Source organism: Eumetopias jubatus, unplaced genomic scaffold (assembly GCF_037043125.1).
Source record: "Eumetopias jubatus isolate StellerSeaLion01/CBP00866 unplaced genomic scaffold, mEumJub1_p1.0 scaffold_1, whole genome shotgun sequence".
Classification (NCBI taxonomy): domain Eukaryota; kingdom Metazoa; phylum Chordata; class Mammalia; order Carnivora; family Otariidae; genus Eumetopias; species Eumetopias jubatus.
In genome coordinates, this window is record NW_028274807.1 from 81,532,898 (window position 1) to 81,550,333 (window position 17,436).

The window sequence follows — 17,436 nt, forward strand, 5'->3', positions numbered from 1 at the left end:
TCAGTACAGGGCACCCGGGTGGCTTAGTAGGTTAAGTGCCTGCCTTCGGCTCAGGTCATGGTCTCAGGGTCCTGGGATGGAGTCCCATCAGGCTCACTGCTCGCTGGGAGTCTGCTTCTCCCTCTCCCTCTGCCCCTCCCCTCTGCTCCAGCGCGCGCTCTCTCGCTCTCTCTAAATAAATAAATAAAATAAAATAAAAATAAAATAAAATAAAATAAAATCTTAAAAAAAAATAACCTCAGTACAATACCTAGGTGCAAAGCCGTGGCTTAATAAATGGACTGATGCAGAATGAGATGAAAATGAGTGCATGACTGGGCCAGTAAGTCTCAAACCAGAACTAGGTATAATAGGTCCCTGACAGATCTCTTCACCTCTTAGCTCTTGATTCATTTAATAAATGGGTGCCCACCAAGGTGCAAAGCACACCGCAGGGGATAAAGTGAAAACAAGACAGTTAAGGCTGCCCTCAGTCAGGACTTTCATTCATCTGAAAGGCGTCACACCAGCTGGTAATAAATAACTTCCCAGGGACAAATGCTAAGAAAAAGATAAAATGGAGTGATGTGGTAGTAAAAGGGACAAGAGAGCCATGGGTGGTTAGAGAAAGACTCTTCCATTTGAGCGAAGACAGAATGGAAAAAGCAGCAGCTAGAAGGTCCGGTGTGGGGGGAAAGGCATTCCAGGCAAAGGGCACAGCCAGGTATAAAGGCTCAAGGCAGGAATAAACTCTCCCAATTTGAGGAACAAGAAGGCCATTGTGACTATAGTGATAGTGGTAGAATGAGGCTGGAGAGGTAGACATAGGTCCTTTAAGGCCACAGGAACAAGTATGGGCTCCTCCCACTCCATTTTGTACACTGTTGCCAAATTAGCATTTTCAAAGTACCACTTCCACAGACTCTTCTGCTCAGAAATCTCTCCACATTCCCCAGTGCTTTCCAAATATTCTTAGTACGGTATTCAAAACTCTCCATAATCGAAACTACCTACCTCTACAGCTATTTTTTCATTATATCCTGGCTAAATTTTTTACTTCAGCAAATCAACCTATTTGCTAGCCCCTGCACATACCTTGTGAACTTTCATTTCATACCCTTCTCTTCACTTTTTAAATTAAATATATGTGCATGTTAAGAAAGCTCTTAACAGCAGTTCTCTGTCCCATTTTCCACCCCAACCCAGTACATAGATATTTTTAAACCTCATACTAGTTACCGATTTATGCATTCTGGACATTGCTTATTTATTTCCAAATTTGATTGATGGATTTATCTTTCTTCACCTCCCCCTAACCTCTTAAAATAGTGAAATCATACTTTTTGGTTAAGTCAATATAGTTTTTAGCATTGACATTTTGCCTATGAGTAAATGCTTCCTTTTTACAACTTTTTGTTTCTCCTGGCATTAGTCATTGCTTTACTTTTGCATTTGCTTTTTAAAATAGTATATCTACCATTAAGTCTTACCATATAATCTAATAGTTTCTCAATGCATATTTTGTTTACACTGTCAAATATATTAGATAATCCAACCATTTTTTTCCCCTTGGAGCCTTCCATTCTCTTGCTCTGGTCTGCACTATTGGCTGTCTCAGCCTATGCACGACTGTCATCCTGGAACTTCTCTGCATCATCCTCAGAATTCCCTTTACCTCTCCTCCCTGTTGGGTCCCCATTTCCTGGATATTTTACTCCTTTGCTTTGGTAAAGCACACACTTTGGTGGCTTACTTTGAAAGCATGGGAAATAAAACGCTTTTCAAGAACTTGCAAATCTGAAAATATGATTGAAAGTAACTTTCCTTCAGAATTTTGAAGGTATCACTACATTGTCTTCCAGCATCCAGTGTTGCTATTAAGCAGTCAGTTTGAGCTCTATTTTTCCTAAGGCTTTGCACATGACTTGTTTTTACTCTCTCTGGAAGTCTTTAGGAAGTTCTTTTTATTCCTGGGGTTCTGAAAAATTTTTTAAAGATTTTATTTATTTATTTATTATTTTAAAGATTTTATTTATTTGTCAGACAGAGAGAGAGAGCACAAGCAGGGAGAGCAGCAGGCTCCCCTCCAAGCAAGGAACCCAATGCAGGACTCGATGTGGGACTCAGACTCCATCCCAGGACCCTGGGATCACAACCTGAGCCAAAGGCAGACGCTTAACCTCCGACTAAGCCACCTAGGCTTCCTGGGATTCTAAAATTTCATGGTGATATGTCTTGGTGCTAATTTACTGTGCTAGGCACTTGGTGAGCCCTTTCCATCTAGAAATTCAACAATATTTCCTTGAATTACTTAATAACATCACTACCATTTTCCCTGTTTTTTATAACTCCTGTTAGATGTTGGAGCTTCTAGATTGATCCTTATTTTTTTCCCTCCTTTATCATCCATTCCCTTTTATTTTTAAGTGACCGCACCTTTTTTGGGAGCTTTTCTTCACATTTCCAATCTTTCCCCTATCCAATTGGATAGGTAAAATGTTCACAATTCAAAATTCAACTACTTAAGGATGGATGTAGTCTCCATCCTATTCAGGCCTGCAGTCCTCCAATTCTCACTAGGAAATAGTTCACTTATTTTTAATTTCTAAAAACCTTGTTATCCAGTTCTCCCTTTTCATAGTACTTTCTTCATAGACACACTATCTTCCTTCTTTGAATTTTAAGAATAATTATAGCTCCCCGCTGCCCTGAGGTTTTCAAAAATCTCCCTCCTTTCTCATTGTTTCCTTCATTTCAGTTTTGTTTTGGTCCCCACCTGTCACACTGGAAGTTTCCTCAAATGTTCGATGGCCATTGGCGGTCTATTCACATTTAAGAGCAAGATACTAAAAAGGTGGTTGGAAGCTGTCCACGTACAGGGCTTTTTTTGTTCTGTTTTTTAAAGATTTTATTTGTTAAAATAATCTCTATACCCAAAGTGGGGCTTGAACCCACAACCCCGAGATCAAGAGTCGCACATTCCACTGACTGAGCCAGCCCCCACATACAGGGCTTATTAACTAACAGGTTTCACTGCAGAGTGATCAAGTGGGGTTGATGATGGCTTTTTGTTTTGAAGAAGCAAAAAATATATTTAAAGGCTTTCTTTTTTTCCTGTTTTTCAGTTTGTTTTTGCCTGGTATGTGCTGATATTCAGAGCCCTCATATACTTTCACTTATCCCTCATTTCCAATCTAGCCCCTCACCCCTGTCCCCATGTCTGCTCTTGAGTCCAGAGGCTCCAGTACCTCTTCCCTAAGGTTCTGAAATTTCATTCATTCTACTGGGCACTCATGAGCTCTGTCAGTCTGAAAACTCAAGACCTTTGGATTTAGGAAAACTTCATAAATATTTCTTTGATAATTTCCTCCCACCATTTCTCCAGAGACTAAATCTCCCACTTCTCGCGGGATTAGCAGGGCTAATCACCTGGCTAAACTGGATGAGGTAGAGACCTGGGAGGCCTTTTCTAGATCTTTGATTCCTCTCCACCCCACCCTGTTAGGAACAAATCCTTATCCTCTTTGCTGCACCTTTTCTGGGTTTAAAAGGGCACATTGGGTTTGCTTTTTCTTAAAAACCACCTCAGCAGACAGAACCCATCTCATTCTGTTCAGTCAACTTTCACCTTCATTTATTTTTCATTTTTCAAAATGTCAATGTCTCTCATTCATTATATTACCTCAGGTTTTCCTTACTGAGTTATAGGCCTTTTTTGAAGAATTCCTTTAGCGTTTAAATGGGGTTTGGGAAAAAGCAAAAAACCCACATGTTTAATGTGCCATATTTAAATGGAAACCCTTTGCTTTGCTTTTTTTTTTTTTTCTTGATTAAACATATTATTCACAGCATGCCTGACTCTGTGACAAGCAGGCTTGAGCCCTGGTCATTCTGGCTCTAAGGGGCAGTGTGTTCTGCGGACAGGTGCCTGCCGCTCTACCTCTTAAACTCCACCTGTGTGTATACCTTGGTGATATGGTATCTGCCTTCAGTGGGCTGGTAGTTGGAGATCGGTGGCGTGTAATCTGGCCCTTCTCTTTCAAAGGGGAACAGATTGGGGTCCCGCTTGGTGACCTCCACATGTAGGGACGGGAGTTGCTGCTCCTGCAGAGCTTCCTGCTGGGACTCCGTCATGGACCTGATGGCGTTCCTCTCCTCATGCTCTAGATGCTTGTACAGAGACCACTTCCTCAGGAGCAGAGCTCTCTGCTCACTCTCCTCAAAGGGAAGCTCCACGTGAGGCCGCTGTCTTGCTTTATCCAAGAGCCTCACAGGTGTGATAAAATCTTCGATGGGAATTAGCTCCTGGCTAGCTTTCTCCAGTCGTCTGATCCTCTTTTTCAAACGGTCCTATACTGCTTGGTCTTTTTTAGGATCTACCTTTTTTTTTCTTTTGCAGAGGTTCTGCTCTCATGGGAATGAGCCCCCAGGACAAAAATGAAGCTCGCTGGTGGGTGTCTCTAATCTGTGTCTGCCATGTTCTCAGAAGCCAACTCCACGAGCACAGAGCGTGAGCAGAAATTCCCAGTGCCACGAAGGCCACGGCCCCTCTGGCAGTCGACCCGCCCCCCTGCTTCCAGGCGAGCACCCCTTGGCGGTCCAGTCTGCAGTGCTCCTCTCAAAGGTCCGGCCTTCCCGTTGCTCCGCGTTCCCCACCCTTCTACCCCTTTCTACTTTTAGGCCACTCAGGTGTCACAATCCTGTAAGCCTTCCCTAATTACTCCACTGGAAGGAATCTCTTCCTTCTATAAAGTTCTATAGGCCACCCTCTGATCCCTGCCACCCATTAGGTAGAAATCAGAGGTGCCCTATAAGTTATTTGTATTTAACTGCTCCTAGTAGTCCATGCCATAACCTTTATATGCCTTCTAGGCACTAGGTCCTGTATCTGAAAAGCAAAAACTGAGATTTACTGAATAAGAAAAGTAAATTAAGCTCCTGCGTTTTCCTCTTTAGAAATACTTAGTAATGCCCCTCACACCCGAGTACAATTCAGTATCATTTTCCTTAGCTTACTCCTTTCTACCCAAATAAAATGAGCATTGGCAACCATTTTATCTGTGATGTTCAGGAGGGCCAATCGGTACCAGTAACATTCGCCACAGTTTAAGTGTCAATAGGGTAAGGGTTTTAGGACAATAACAAAGAGCTAAAAAAGATGAGACAGAAGGGCATGTCTCATAGTTGAGGTTAAAGGAGACTATATAGCAAAATGGCAAACTCCAGCATGGCTCTATCAATGACCAGTTATGGGACATCTCTGAATGTTAGGCTCCTCATCTGAAAATGGGGATAAGACCTACATCAACTACTGTGAAGGTTAGCTAAACACATGAAAAGTATTTAGCAAAATGCTTATCGTAAACACTCTCTCAATATTAGGGGAAAGCCCATTTCATAGGATCTTCCTCTGTTCTTAGGATACCCATTGCTGCCTTGGAGTTATATTTGCCTGAGGCAATTTCCCTTCACTGAGACACAATATGCTGAAACAGAAAGAATTCTTCATTATGAGATTCAAGTCCTTAGCTCTACTCTTAAGAGTCTTGAGACCATAAGCAAACTTCCTTATCTTGAAGATGCTGAATATCCCAGCTTCCCTGGTAGTGGTACTGGGTCAACTGGACAAAGCATGTGAGGGACTGGCAGTTGGTTAAATGGACTTTACATAGCTTGGATCATCACCCCTGGCAGGAAAGTGTTTGGACTAGGGCTCTATGGAAACAGGCTCAGGCACACCACTCCAGGACCACAAGTTGGTCCACAGAGGCTGGAAAAGAATCTAAGCCTCTGACTACCGATGAGCAATGGTCAATTAGCAAGGCACCACAGTACCACCTAGTGGCTGTTAACACCCCACTTCTGTCTCTCCCCTAGGTGTTAGGGAAAAGCTGCCAGGTTCAGAACTCTTTGGTCACCTACATCAAGAGCTGATCAGAGTTAGAGAAAAACCAAATACACCGCTCTCTTTTTTAATATTAACAAATACAAGCAGCAGAAAGGGCCAGCTGCTCTCTGCTGTTCCCTGAGAAAGCCAGAGCACAAAAGTGTTCCCCTGGGCTTCCTCTAACTGCAGGGCCTGCTTTGCTCCTCCTTGGGCAGAGCTCTGTTCCAGCCCAACTTCCCTTTTCCCAACTCTGCGGTCAGGATGGGAGGCACGTGGTTGCTGGCAGTGGGAAGAATACTGTAGTTCCAGCATCTGCTCCTTTAAGTCTCCGCTTGGATGGCGGTCACTCATCCTTCTGCAACTAGCTTCTCATTTGCTCTGGCCCAGAAGCCAGGAGGGCTATCAACCACACCCACAGAAGCAGGCAGTGCAACTTCAGTCATCTTCTGATGACTCCTCTTCTGCCTCTTTTAGCCACTGGATGAACCTCTGCAGCTGTAAGGAAGCAGAGTGGAGAGCTACTGAAGGAGGGTCATATAAACATCTTTAACAGCCACAGAGTCCCAGGGACCAATCACCCTGGAGTCTGTGGCCAAGAGCCAGGGGACCAGACAACCACCGTGGTGACAGGAGGGCGGCCTGACTCACCTGTTGGTTCTTGCGCAATTGCTGGCCCTTGTCAGTCATATCCTTTTGGCTGAACCACCTCAGGATTGTTTCCTCAGCCAGGATCTCCAGCTGGTAGAAAGCCATGAGTACCTGCACAAGGCCAAAAGGAGAGATCTCAGGGACCTTGCAGAATCCAGCAAGATATAACAGATAACAGAGGAAGAGGAGGCAAGATCTTAGCACCTCTCTCTACCAGACTGTCAGCTTCCTTTAAAACACCAAGCAGTTGCTTTTAAAAGAGACAAAAATGAGCTTTTCACTCTGCTACTGGGACAGGTATAATTTCTGGAACTACTGCTGGGTCCCCAGGATAATCCCCAAATGGATGCCTTACTAGCCTGGCTCTCAGCTGTACTATCCCAGTAATCAGCACAATAATAGGGGTGGAATGGTGCTATTAATCAAATCCTATACTGGATTCTGTTGGCCTGTTTTGTGTCTCCATGGAGGTAGCCAAGGTCTGTTTCCAAGCAAATCCAGGACTCTGGGGCTTGAGGTGGTATTCACCTTGGCCATGGAAGTACTAAGAGCTTCATGCTCCAGGAAGAAGTCCTCAATGGCTGCCAACGCTTCCAAATGATCGGCTGCACGCTTTATGTAGTTCCTAAAAACAGGGCTCCAGGACTTGAGCAGCTATGGAAGAAAGGAGAAGGGAGCTGCAATATATTCCTGAGCATGCACCTATACCCGGATAGCAAAGAGAGTCAATCCTGAAAACATGGGACTTTCAGGATATGAGAAAACAAGAGGGAGATGATACAGGCCTGAGGAATCCTGTCAACCCTGGCAGTCAGGGCTGGCGAAAAAGAAAAGATTTCCCAGGGAAAGTGAAAGGGGGTCAGATGCTATAGGCTGCCTCAAAAAATCTATTACCAGCCTAAAGGTTGATCTCATTCTGGGTCAAATCATTTCAGTCGGAGAATATAAAAGTCCAGGTCTGTTCTGGGCATACCTTTGGGGTCTAGTATGGTCTGAATCCTGGAGTCTCAAAGAGCACTCAGTATTGAACCTAACTTGATTTCTCTGGACCAGCCAAGTTTGCTCTAGTACCCAATCTGTATCCAAAGGCAAGGAGAAAGGAACCACAAGTAACACATATTCCACAATAAGACCTTCTACTGCCTATTTCCTTTAAAGTGAAACATGGCAAGGACGTGGATATGCCTCCAACCAGTCCCTTGTACCCAGCCCCGATCTTTGCTCACGGGAAGCAGCAGGGCACAGTAACGGCTTGGGTCCAGCAGGGAATCCGTTTGTTGCAGGGGGAACTCCAGGATCACGTGGCTCAGTACCTGCATCACCTCTTTTAGGCTTATGTTGTAGGCATACCTGTGGGGAGACAGGGGTGACAGCAGGGCCTTCACTGGCCCTTTTAGCCTGCTGTAGGATTATGACTTTGGCAGGACACTGAAACCACATGCAAGGGGAGGGCTTTGGCAGGGGAAAGTCTGTGCTGAGGGTGGAACCTAATGCTCTCCTTGCTCCTGATGCTACTGGCCTTGTCCATTTGGGATGCTGAGGGAATCAGTTCCTATTTGGGAAAGGAATAGGAGAGAACCTCTACCTGCCTGGGATTACTCAGAGGAGAGAAGAAAGAGGGAGGGCTGGTCTTACTTGAGAGAGTTGATCTCTAGGACTAGATTGTCACAAGAAATGTTCTCTTCCTTGCCCCGCTGTAGTGTTCCCAGGACTTCATTCTGGAACACTGAAATCAGAGCACGAGTAAGTTCATGAACCAATAACATTCCAGAATGCTTTAAGTTCTCTAGTCCTGACTTTATACCAAACCCTTCTGGGAGAAACACAAGTCTTTGGCTAGTTGATCCAGACAAAGAACAAACTGGTGGTTTTCTTCTTTTGTCCCAGCACACTGCTCTCCTGGCCAATCACCTTTGATGTCATCCATCTGTGGGGAGCCTGCTCGGCTATCTAGCTCCTCGGAATCCATACTCTGCTCACTTTCAGTTTCACTCTCTTCTTCCACGTCGATCGTGAGTCCTGAGAACCCATAAGGGTGAGAAAAAAGAAAAGTAAGGAAAGAGCTGTTGACAGAGAGGAATATATCTGCCCTGTCTGAATGTATAAAGTAATGGACGAGTAGGTGGATTCTGAAGTGTTCACTTTTCATCAAAATATTCTGACTTGGGAAGGGGGGGGGGTGACAGGAATAAGGCCTTGCTCACCCCACAGATTCTGCCGTAGTTCCTCTTCATCCTCCACATTTATGTCTGCAGCTCTCCAGAGGTAGCCCTGGCCAGCAACTCCGACTTCTGCTGGATTGTAACCTGGAAAAGGCAGTGATCTTTAGTGAACGCATAGGAAACACACAATCCCTCCAGGAGGAAACACTGGTTTTCCCATGGGGCAGAGAGACACACACAGATGCCCCACACCTGATTAGCCTCACACCTTTCAGCTTCACTTTCTCCTTTTCTTGGTTAGCCCCAGAATCGTCACTGAACTGGCCATCATCCTCATCTTCCTCTGCATCTGGAGGGTGCAAAGAGATCACCGAGCCCTCAGGCAGCGTGATGTTTGGGCCCACCACCACCTAGGGGACACAAAAAGAGTGGGTGACACAGCTTCATTAGTATGTTGGGGAAAGGTACATCTTGACAACGAGAGCGATTTTTACTAAGCTAACTAGAAGACAAACGAATCCACTGGATTTGGACTCTCAATTCAGGCTGGATCATGGGTGGACATAAGGCCCCTCTGGCTTAGCATGACCACCACTCAGTTTGGGGTCTTTGTGCAGTATGGAGCAGGTCTCACCTGGGAAGTGAGGACACAGCGTGCCTTCAGTGTAACTTGTTCCTTGACTTCAGCATTGTCACAGAGCAGAGACTGATGGATCTGTGCTCCAGCAGCCACTCGGACACCCCGCCACAGGTAGGCCTGGTCCAGTACCACGTTATCACCTGGCTCAGAACAGGAAGTACTCCTGGTCACTCAGGGTTCCAGACCAGGGCCATTCCTGGAGGATAGGGCTGAGTGATACCAGCATGGCTCCCATCCAGCTCTGATACTCCACCCCCAATTCACCAGAAACACCCTCTCCCCCTCTACACTCCAGCCCGAGGACAGAACAGTGCTTAGCATGACCATCCTCCACCAGGTTTACAACAATCACAGACTATATACCAGACTTAAGAACCTGAGAACCTTCAAGATATCTGGGGACCCCTTTGAACTCAAGAACCGTATTAGAATCATATCTACATCTAGAAGCAGAACTAAAATTTCCCATCTCTTCTTGTACATTTTAACTAATTTTTTAAAAGACTTTAAGTATCTCTATACCAACGTGGCTCAAACGCACAACCCCAACATCAAGAGTTGCATGCTCTACCAACCAAGCCAGCCAGGCACCCCTCTTCTTGTACATTTTAGAATTAGAATCTTACTGTTCTTTTAAAGGACAGTTCCATTAGAAGCACCCCATTCCTACAACCAAAGTGAGTTACCAAGAGGTCAACCAGGCAGTTATGGTTGAATAAAAAGAACACTGGACTTAGAGTACTTAGATTCAAGTCCTAGCACTACCTCTCATTAGCTATGACCCTGAGGCAGACAACCTCTTTGAGCCTGTTTGCTTGGCTATAAACTGGAGATAAATAATACCTACTTCACAAGGTTTTTGTGAGGATAAATGAAACAATGTATGCCAAAGCCCTTTATAAACTGCAATGCACCAAACAGATGTTATTATTGCATGTTAATTATCCACTTGGTCCTGAATGTGAATAGGGTACTCTGGAATGTGAAGAGTCACCCAGTAAGAGGCTCACAGGCCACAAATTAAAGGCCACAAATTTCACATCCCCATTCCCTCCTTTATTAAAGTAGCCACTCTAGTTCCTTATTCTCAGGGACTATCCCTCTGTATCCTTCACCACGCCCCACCCCCCCAGGTTCCTGCTCCTAGAATGACCATCCTGACTTCCCCACTGTGCTCACCAATGTGGCAGCCAGGGCCAATGACACTGTTGGTGATAAAGCAATTGCTGCCAATGACAGTGCCAGAACCCAGAAGCACATTTTCCTCGAGGATGCTGCCATGGCCCAGGCTGACCTCAGAACCTCGGTAAATGTTATGCCGGGAATGAGTGCAGCTCTGGGTTGTGCTGTCAGTGAAGTTCGCCTCTGGTGTGAGAGGGTAGACCCATCGGCGGATGACATCAGCGCAGACTGCCGCATACATGTGCAGGTTGGAGACCCGGGCACCATATTCCCTAGTTGTCACGTGCATGTGGATCTGGTTTCCTAGGATCTGAATGGGGAGAAGGAAAGGGAGGTAGCCCAAGCAAGTAAGAGAGGAAGAACACACCCAGGTACAACTCTTTCTAACCTTAAGTTCCCCTCTGCCCCTCAATTTCATAGCCAAATGGCTCTTTGTGTCTGATTCCCTCTCTCCTGCAGCTCTTTTCCTTCATCCTAAGGCTCAATAAAACACAAAAGGGGACCAAAAGTTATCATCAGCATGGGATAATATCTTCTAAAGAGGCCTGGGAGCGTTCTTACCTCCTCATTCACTAACAGGCCTCGGACAAAGTCATCTCGAGTTTGGTAGTCAAAGTTGTCTGTAAAGAGTTGAGGCACCTGTGGGCGGGGGGAAGTTGGGTGGGACCAAGGTGAGTGCTATTCTCTGGAAACAAAAATAAGTCCCTACAGACCTATCAGACCCTGTGATAGCTGGACAAGGGCCAGAATCCCCAAAAGGTTCCCAATGGGATACTGCAGTCAGGATGACAGCACCTATTTACTGTGGAACTCAGAGTTCTACTCTTTGGATGTGCAGCCCTGGCCCTGAAAAGCTCACCTGAGGAGAGCAGATGCTGATATGACAGTCCAGTAAATCATAGCGAATCTCTACTCCATCTCCACTGCCCTGGAACAAACTCTGTGGGGAGAAGGTATGAGGACTTTATTTAAAAAAAAAAAAAAAAGATTTTATTTATTTATTTATTTATTTATTTGTGAGAGAGAGAGAGAGAGAGAGAGCGCGCGAGCACAGGGGGAGGAGAAGAGGGAGAAGCAGGCTCCCCGCTGAGCAGGGAGCCTGATGTGGGGCTCGATTCCAAGACCCTGAGATCATGACCTGAGCTGAAGGCAGATGTTTAACTGACTGAGCCACCCAGGCGCCTGGTATAAGGACTTTAACCTGTCTCCTGCTGAAGCCTGTCACTCTCCCACCTCAAGGACCCCAGATACCCACACACCAGCGGAAAAGAAAACCGTCGAAGGCCTTGGGTCTTCTGGAAATGGAGAACCCGGTTTGTGGGACTATCCACAGCCACTACCACATTGTCCTCATGGCAACGAGTTGGGTGGCTAGGGGACGACTCTTTGAAGATCATTGTCATCACAGATACATTTTTTTCTAGCTTCCGCCTCAATCTATAAAGTATAGGAGGGAGAGAGCAGCAAAACAGCAGTTTTAGGGCTCTGCTGGTCACAAACCCTTTGTCCCTACCATCTTCCCATCCTGACCTGTGTTCTTCCAGGGCTCTGGTAATATTGATGTTTGAGACGACATCCCCATACACCAGAAGGAAGTCAGAGCGCACCAAGGCCTTGGCATCAACATCACGGAGAACATCCCCCAGTGATCGATATAATTCTGATGTAATTATTCGAACCACATTGAGGGATGTAGGGCGGCACCACTTGGATTTCCTAAAGGAAGGGTATGAGGGGAATGAGCAAATCAAGCATAAAGATCATATAGAGCTTCCCTATTTTTCTCACCCATTCAACATTCACACCCCTTCTCTATGGCTTTTTTGGGTTCCTGACAGCATCCTCTACTTCAAAGAGATTTATGAACTGTAATTAATGGTTTCAGGATCCTGTGTCACCAGTCTTGTTTTAAGGGTTGGAGAAACATGGTTATTTCTTCTCCATACCCTGACACCTGTCCCCTAACACAGATTTGAATTCAAAATCCTGCTGAGATTTAGAGTATACAAAATATCCTGGGAACACACTTTCCATGCCACTTCTCTCCATCAAAGTCCAAACCAAATTTAGGAACTGTCTAAAGGACACCATGCTAATATCCTAGTCTTTATTCCCTGAACTTCCATAAATCCTGAGATTCACTCTTTTTCAAGAAGATTTCATCAATGGGCGCCTGGGTGGCTCAGTTGGTTAAGCGACTGCCTTCGGCTCAGGTCATGATCCTGGAGTCCCGGGATCAAGTCCCGCATCAGGCTTCCTGCTCAGTAGGGAGTCTGCTTCTCCCTCTGACCCTCTTCCCTCTCATGCTTTCTATCTTTCATTCTCTCTCTCTCTCTCAAATAAATAAATAAAATCTTTAAAAAAAATAAAAATAAAAAAAGAAGATTTCATCAAACATTTGTTAAGTGTTTACTATGTACTTTGTACTAAGCTAGGCACTGGGAATACAAAGATGAGAAAGAGCTCAATATTTAGAAGCTCAGTGGAAAAACAAAGATGTTAGTCTTGTAACTTGCATACCGGAGCCATTAAATAAAAACAAAACCTACGGGACAAAATTTTTTAAGTGAGATTCAGAAAAATCCAAATGCTATTCTTTAATCTTCGTTACAACTTTAGCTGCTCACCTGATAAGTGAAGAGAAAGCCCTTAGTTCTTATGACGGAATCCAAATAGACATATTTTTCCCCTCACAATTTCCCCTTATTTAGTTATAACCATCCTAAGGGAAGTGGAAAAAATGGTGAAACATGGAAAGAAAAGTTGCAGAACCTTACAGTAAATGTTCCTTGATTTGGGCAGCCTTCCAGCAACAAAAGACAAAGGTTTCCTGTACACCTGTGGCAGTCAGAAATTCCAGAGTGTAGTCAATTAGTGCCACATTGGCCAGGGGCAAGAGGACCTGGAAGGTAAAAGATGAAAAAAGTCTGAAGTCTTGAATCCACGAAGGGCCTCTAGGTACTATTCTTTCCTCCACTTAAGTACAATTTTCACTTTCCTACCAGTGTTTCCAAACACCATTGTTTTACTTTATCTTCTCAAGTGAAAAGTAATCAGGCCCCTGCCTTTGATGTTCATGGCATCCTCTAAGCATAAGAATCTACGGTGAGAATCTAATAGTAAGCATGGAATCTACTTGCTTAGCACCAGACATAGCTGTTACAGAACAGCAGGCCACCTTGGCAAAGGAAAATACTAAAAATCAATCATATCTCCAGAAACTTAAGGAATGATAAGGCCATTTCCCCCATAAAATTTCCTTCCTTGATCCCTTTCTAAGGGGAGTCAGAGACTGGCCACCCCAATCACTTGTCCCAAATGAACAGCCTTTAGGTTTTTTGGGAGGAGTAGGGAGTTAGGATTTTTCCTGAACTGAATGCAGCTCTCTGTCTTTGACTTAACTGGGGACTGCTGAGTGACCCAGCAATCCCTAAAACTAACTCAGTCCAATTCCCCAGTATCTAGATAATACTGGGTCTGCTGGCAATCAGCCACTAAACCTGTTCTGTCCTCCTTTTGACAGATGGCACCAGCTGTCATTAAAACCTGGAAAGAAAAAAAACACACCCTCCAAGATTCAAGACGTCTGTTACTACGGGATTAGACTGTTAACAGTCTGCCTTTTTTTTTTTTTTTTTTTAGGCATATGACCACCCTTTTGCAGGCAAAAGGAAGTGTTATTCCCATTCACCCAAGGATCTTTTTCCACTGCACAGTTAAAGGCATTACAGCCTCCGTCTGAAGCACTGAATCCCCATGAAAAGGCTTCTCACAAGCACCGCTTCTATATTTAGCCCTCTGCACGCCTTCCAAACCTCAGGTGGCCAGGACTACGAGTGCCCATCTGCCAGAGTACTCCTCACTAGGCAGCCGAAAGAATAACCCGCCCTAGCCCGGCCACCTTCGGGCCCTCTGGCTGCTCCCGCGCGCGGCGCTCACCCGAGGCTGGTCCTTGGAGATAGGGAAGAAGCGGCGATTGAAGCTATCTGCCACCAGAACTGCTTGCAGGGGTGGCGGCGGTTCCTCCTCGGTCCCTTTGGCTCCCCCGCCGCTGCCGCCGCCTCCCGGCCCAGGGCCGCTTCGCTTGTTGGCCCGATTAGCCACCGCACCAGGCGCAGTCGCCGCCATCTTCTTCCCTCACGGCCACCACTTCCGCACGGAAACTGACACCGTTCGCAGTAGGGGACAAAAAGGACCCAGCGCTCGAAACGCGATGGACTAAAGGGGAAGGAGGGAGGAGACGAGGAGAAAGCAGTGCGCAGGCGTGTCCCCTAGGCGCGGGCCCTGGCTGAGGTGTGAGCTGGGAGGAGCAAACCGTGCGCCGCGGGCTGGCTCGGCGGGTTGAGGCGCGGGGTGGGGTGGAGTCCAATGGACCACAGACTCGAATTGCAGGTACAGTAGGCCTTCATTTGTACGCGAGCAAGCTGTGATTCTTGAGGGATGGTAGGACTTGGGGTCTCTGCGAGGGGGCCAGATCCATTCGGAATATGTTATCTTCCTTGCCGGGAACATGTTAACAACTGTGGTCCTCCATCTACATTCTAGTCACGTAAGTGTGACCCGGCACCTTGGGGAGCTCGGAACCCATTCAGACATCCCCTTCCCTCAGGGGACTCACCGTCTACCTAAATACAGAACGTGGTATAGTGGGGAGAGTAGTAATTCTGTTGAGCGCTGATGGTGGCCAGGGCACGATACAAACATTAAGTCATTTAATTCTTCACACATTTCTGCGAGAACATCTTACTCATTCGTTCGTTTCTTGAACTCTCAGAGGGGTGAACTTCCCCCAGCTACTAAGTGGAAAAACTGGTATTGGAACCGAACCTGTCCCACTTCGTAGTTCCACAGTCTTTCTGCCAAGTGGGGATAAAAGTTACTATTTTATGATTTCTTCATTTCTTCGTTCATTCGGCCTATCAGCATTTATTGAAACCCTACTCTGAAGTTGAGTGGGACTGGAGTTAAGCCTTGGCGGCGGAAGGAACTGCGAGCACAGAGGCGCACAGAGGCGCAAAGCCGTAGGCTCCGGAGATGCGGGAGGATTGGGGAAGAAGGCGGTGGCTGCGGGGAGAGAACCAGGCCTGCTGAGGAGCCAGACCGTGGGGACTCGGCGGAAGCGAGGCAAGGCAGCTCGGGCGGCATTTGTAGGTCAGGAGCTTTCCAGCAAGGCACCGCGCCCTTTCTGCCCAGAACTGTCCGAATTCCACGATCCGCTTATCCCGCAAAGTTTCTGCAAACCTTTCCACCCATGCCCGCCTTGCTTGTTGGGATTTGAGGTTCAGAAGGCTTAGATTTGTTGTTTCCACGTAGGACCAGGGAGATCTTTCATTTCTTCCCCATACTAGTGAATGAAAGCACTGAGCAAAAACCATTTCCTAAGGATTTTGGAAAATTTAGCCTGGAGAAGGAAAGAGAAGGCAACTCAGTAAAAGTTTTCAGTTAAATTTATGTACATTGAAGAGAATGCTGTTCTGCTGTCCTACAACTCCATAGGCAGAAAGAAAAAAAAGGATGACTAAATTGGACTACTGATTTGCGGGTGCAGGTACACACAGAGGTGGGGTGATGGTGATAGTGGTGGTGGTGAAGCATATAGAAAATAGGTCCGATTTTAGACATTTTTAAATGACTCTTGTGACCCAGGAAAGTGGTGAGTGATAAATCCAGGCCTTCTAATTTTGTAGACAGGCAACTGGATAGATGAGTTTTTTTTTTTTTAAGATTTTATTTATTTATTTGACAGAGAGAGACACAGTGAAAGAGGGAACACAAGCAGGGGGAGTGGGAGAGGGAGAAGCAGGCTCCCCGCAGAGCAGGGAGCCCGATGTGGGGCTGGATCCCAGGACTCTGGGATCATGACCTGAGCCAAAGGCAGATGCTTAACGACTGAGCCACCCAGGCGCCCCTACATGAGGTTTTTAATGGGACTCAGATGGGTCTCAGAGAGAATGTTTGTTTCAAAATTAATCGACTCAACAACAAAAATCCAAACAAAAATGAGTCCAGTTCTTGAATAAACATTTCTCAAAAAAAGATGTACAAATGGCCAATAAAGTACATGAAAAGATGCTCAACATCACTAAACATTAGGGAATCACAAATCAGAAGTACAATGAGATGTCACCTCACATACATAGGGATGGCCACTATAAAAAAACCAAACCAAAACAAAACAAAATAACAAGCGTTAGTGAGGATGTGGATTGGAATCCTTGTGCACTGTTGGTGAGAATGTAAAACAGAATAGCCACTGTGGAAAACAGGACAGTGGTTCTTCAAAAGATAAACATAAAATTACCATATGATTCAGCAATTCTACTTCTGGATATATACCGCAAAAAAGTGAAAACAGGGACTTATATTTATACACATGTTCATAGCATCATTATTCACCATAGCTAAAAAATGGAAAGCAAACCATTGACAAATAAGTGGATAAGCAAAATGTGAGCTATACATATGACAGAATGTTATTCAGCCCTTCAAAACAAACAAACAAATAAACAAAAAAAGAATGTTATTCAGCCTTAAAAAGGAAGGAAATTCTGATATAAGCTATAGCATGGATGAACCTTGAGGACATTATGCTAAATGAAATAAGCCAGTCACAAAAAGACAAATACTGTATGATTCCATTTATATGAGATACCTAGAAGAGTCATAACAGATAGTAGAATTGTGTTTGCTAGGGGCTGACTGGGACAAGGAAATGGGGAGTTGTTTTTTTAACATTTTTCTTTTGTTTTCTTTTCCAAAATTTTTATGTATTTATTTGAAAGAGAGTGTGTGTTGATAAATGTTCAGATTTTTTTTTTGTGCAGGTTTGCTATTACAGGTAATGCTGCAACAAGCATCCTTGATATTGATATCTTTATAAATTTGCATTCATTTCTTAGAATTCATTCTTAAAGGAGAGTGGTTCAAATTGGATACAA

The 17,436-nt window shown here is 45.2% G+C and overlaps 1 protein-coding gene and 1 pseudogene across 1 annotated transcript; both read right to left on the reverse strand.

Moving 5' to 3' along the window:
• Positions 1-3,915: 3,915 nt before the first annotated feature.
• On the reverse strand, positions 3,916-4,393 carry LOC114207045 (large ribosomal subunit protein mL40 pseudogene; annotated as a pseudogene).
• A 1,542-nt stretch (positions 4,394-5,935) lies between these two features.
• Positions 5,936-14,673, reverse strand: EIF2B5 (eukaryotic translation initiation factor 2B subunit epsilon). Its single transcript, XM_028101048.2, has 16 exons — positions 14,438-14,673; positions 13,276-13,400; positions 12,029-12,214; positions 11,758-11,935; positions 11,358-11,438; positions 11,060-11,137; positions 10,496-10,808; positions 9,311-9,456; positions 8,945-9,086; positions 8,719-8,820; positions 8,426-8,533; positions 8,150-8,240; positions 7,741-7,864; positions 7,043-7,168; positions 6,515-6,625; positions 5,936-6,361 (listed from the first exon to the last, which is right to left on the reverse strand). The coding sequence occupies exons 1-16, from the start codon at positions 14,624-14,626 to the stop codon at positions 6,302-6,304; spliced, it is 2,160 nt and encodes a 719-aa protein (XP_027956849.1). The 5' UTR covers positions 14,627-14,673; the 3' UTR covers positions 5,936-6,301.
• Positions 14,674-17,436: the final 2,763 nt, after the last annotated feature.

Coding starts and splice junctions, on each gene's coding strand:
- EIF2B5 (XM_028101048.2), bottom strand. CDS start 14,626: ATGGCGGCGACTGCGCCTGGTGCGGTGGCTAATCGGGCCAACAAGCGA. Junction 9,087..9,310: donor GCTGTGTCCTCACTTCCCAG/GTGAGACCTGCT, acceptor TGTGTCCCCTAG/GTGGTGGTGGGCCCAAACAT. Junction 7,169..7,740: donor ACTGTGCCCTGCTGCTTCCC/GTGAGCAAAGAT, acceptor TTTCTTCCATAG/CTGCTCAAGTCCTGGAGCCC.